The sequence below is a fragment of the Micropterus dolomieu genome, linkage group LG19, assembly GCF_021292245.1.
Source record: "Micropterus dolomieu isolate WLL.071019.BEF.003 ecotype Adirondacks linkage group LG19, ASM2129224v1, whole genome shotgun sequence".
Lineage (NCBI taxonomy): Eukaryota > Metazoa > Chordata > Actinopteri > Centrarchiformes > Centrarchidae > Micropterus > Micropterus dolomieu.
In genome coordinates this window covers 24250128-24252903 of record NC_060168.1, presented here as the reverse complement: position 1 = coordinate 24252903, position 2776 = coordinate 24250128, and the positions used below count along the sequence as shown (strand labels likewise).

General features: G+C 35.2%; 1 protein-coding gene and 1 long non-coding RNA gene across 3 annotated transcripts in view; one reads left to right on the top strand and one right to left on the bottom strand.

Moving 5' to 3' along the window:
* LOC123957144 overlaps positions 1 to 2776 on the bottom strand; it is a 46880-nt gene that overhangs the window by 9183 nt on the left and 34921 nt on the right. The gene's annotated exons all lie outside the window — the stretch shown is intronic.
* Positions 1 to 2776, top strand: part of bod1l1 (biorientation of chromosomes in cell division 1-like 1) — a 19373-nt gene that overhangs the window by 11753 nt on the left and 4844 nt on the right. For both annotated transcript variants that reach the window (XM_046029734.1, XM_046029733.1), the window contains exons 22-26: positions 1224 to 1303; positions 1510 to 1636; positions 2051 to 2103; positions 2208 to 2283; positions 2453 to 2532. In XM_046029734.1, coding sequence (XP_045885690.1) covers positions 1224 to 1303; positions 1510 to 1636; positions 2051 to 2103; positions 2208 to 2283; positions 2453 to 2532 — 416 coding nt within the window. The remainder of the gene's footprint in view (positions 1 to 1223; positions 1304 to 1509; positions 1637 to 2050; positions 2104 to 2207; positions 2284 to 2452; positions 2533 to 2776) is intronic.

Genomic DNA, 2776 nt, shown 5'->3' with positions numbered 1-2776 from the left:
GAATCTGGTACAGTAGCTCAAATTTTCTTTCCACTGCAAATTTCAAGATTCAAAGATTGTCCAAGTTTGTGACAACAGTTTTAGATTTATGAAATTTCAAATTGAACACACATTAACACATCAACCATTTATGGATGAACTGATTCCACCAAACAGCTCCTCTCCAGCATCTTATCTGCCTTTTGGAATGAGTTTTGAAAAATTATTATACATTTTATAAAACAATGTGTTCACTTGTGTTCTCGTAACTGATCAGGTGATGAGAAGAAAGAAAAGGAAAGTAAAGAGCAACCGTCTGCTGAGGTAAATATAGGCTTTTTTAAAATATAATATCACTTCTATCACATATAAACATGTTGTTGAATGCAAAATTGTTGCTTGAGTGTTCTTGTTTTGGCTTTTAAAACCATTTTATAAACACAAACAACACTGTGGAAATGACAATCATGCATAAAAAAAACAATGTTTTTATTAGAGATCTGTATGTGTTTGCTCATAATTTATTTTCTCATAGACTCTTTTATTTATTTATTTTTTTATCTTGAGGAAACGGATCAGGAGAAGGTTGTGGAAGTCAAAACACCACGCAGGGGTCGATCATCTAAAACAGAGGAGGGGGAGAGGGACCAACCTCAAGAACCTGAGAAACTGGAAGAGACTCCGAGTCTCAGGGAAAGAGCTGCAGCCAAAGAAACCACTGCTGGTAAGATTATCACTTAAAGTTAGCCAACACGGATGTTGTTCAAGTCTGAAATAAGTTTTGAAAATCTTCAAATTATGAAAAATGTGGGATTTGCTGAGGTTTATATAGTATAGATGATTATTTAGGCCTATTAGTTATACTGTTCATCATTGTTGTCCTGCTATTAGTCATATTATGTTGTGCACAAGCCACATATATTAAAATCAATTCAAGATATTAGGTTATGAAAAATGGAATTGAATGTTTGAAATAGAATTTGAATAGAATAGTTGAGGAACACTGTAGGAAATATTGAGACTGCAATTAATTTGTCAAATATTTTGACTATGATTATTAGAGACGTTATTCCTTTGTTTACAATATGTTGAAGATTTTATTGTAACAAAGTCTTAAAAGATTTCACTTTTATTGTACTATAATTAACAAGTTATCTAGCCAAAAGGACAGAGTAGGTTGATGAGTGTTGCAGCTTCTAGAAAAATAGTTGTGACGTTGCATTTTATTTTATTTTTTACCTCAGATGATCAGAAAAAGGATGAAAATAACGACAAGGAGAGCACAGATAAAACTTCATTAGCAAAACCAGCTGAGAGAGAAGAGGTACGTAAACAAACATGTACATAAATGTTAGATACTTCACATTACTCAACATTACCAGGTTTATGAGTACAGAGAATTTCTGTACATGTGACTTTGTCACTTCACATGATGAAGCCTGTCAGCAGACAACAAGGACTAATACTTTGTAGAGGACATGAGCATTGAGTGCATTTCACTGTTTTGTTTTGTTTTTTTTAAATCTGTAGGGAACTGAAGAGGAAAGTGGACCAAAAAAAACTGGACGGCGAGGAAGTCAAGTCAATCTGCCATCCCCTGTTCCAGAAGACGCTGAAGCTGCAGGAAGCTCCAACTCCAAAGAGACCACTGACACATGTACGTTTGTTTTTAACAAAAGGCATTTATTTCTTATGTCATCTTTTTCTTTAAATGGCTGAAATATCTGGGCCTATTGTCTCGCTTGTCAAACTATACATGGCAAATAATGTTACTTGAAGTTGAGGTGTGGTTATGTCTGCCAGAGCATTACCCACTCAAAGAATACTTGAGCCAAACATCAACCGCTAATTTGTGTATTTCATAGCACGCTGTTGTGAGTTAAACAATTTTTATTGTTAACGAGCTGTAAAATGGTATGAATGAGTAATTTGGCAATGATGGCTGACAAGAGGGATGGCTGGCGGCTTTGCTACGAGTTAAAGTTTACAAAATATTTTCTGGCTGTTCCCTGGATGTAAAAGATATGATACATTTTTATCAATTTTGACCATCATCATATTTCCATTCCAGGTAAACCAGCAGTGAAAAGGAAGAGGTCAGAGGAAATGGAGGAGTCTGTGAAGGTGAGATTTGTGAATTAAAATATTTTCTGCAATTCTTCCATCTAAGTCTGTATTCACTTCTTAATGTATGTGTCTCGATGTGTATTCAAATTATAATTCTACAGGAAACCCAGGCCGAAGAGGCTGTAAGGGAGGACAACAGTCAACAGAAGCAAAGTGAACAACCTGAAAAAGAAAGTGGTGAGAGAGCATGCATCTATATTATTGTGGGATTATTGCAGACTGTATTTAAAACGCAACACGCAACGTATGGCCTAGATACTTATTGTAGAGACAAAACATCACAAAATTCTGATTTGGGGGGGAAGTATTATGTACTATTATGTATTGTACATTTATTGTTTTCCAGGTTGTTCCCCTTCAGTGAGTCAGGGAGAGGGTCAAGAGGAGGTCAAAGAGGAGCTTTGCAGTGAGAAGAGACCAGACGTTGTATGTTGTAAAATTTAAAAAGCGCAGTTCTGTAAAAATATGTATTTGTATGTTGTAAACATTGTATGTGGATTCATCACTTTTGCTGTACTGTCGCTATTGTCTATGGAAAGACTTAAAACTTAAGTCTTACCTTTTTAAGTCTTTGTTTCTGTACATCGCTCATTTACTATCTTATTTAAACTCTCATCAGACTTAAGTATTTGTTGTCATCTTTCCAGGTTGAGGAGGAGCAACTTCAAGA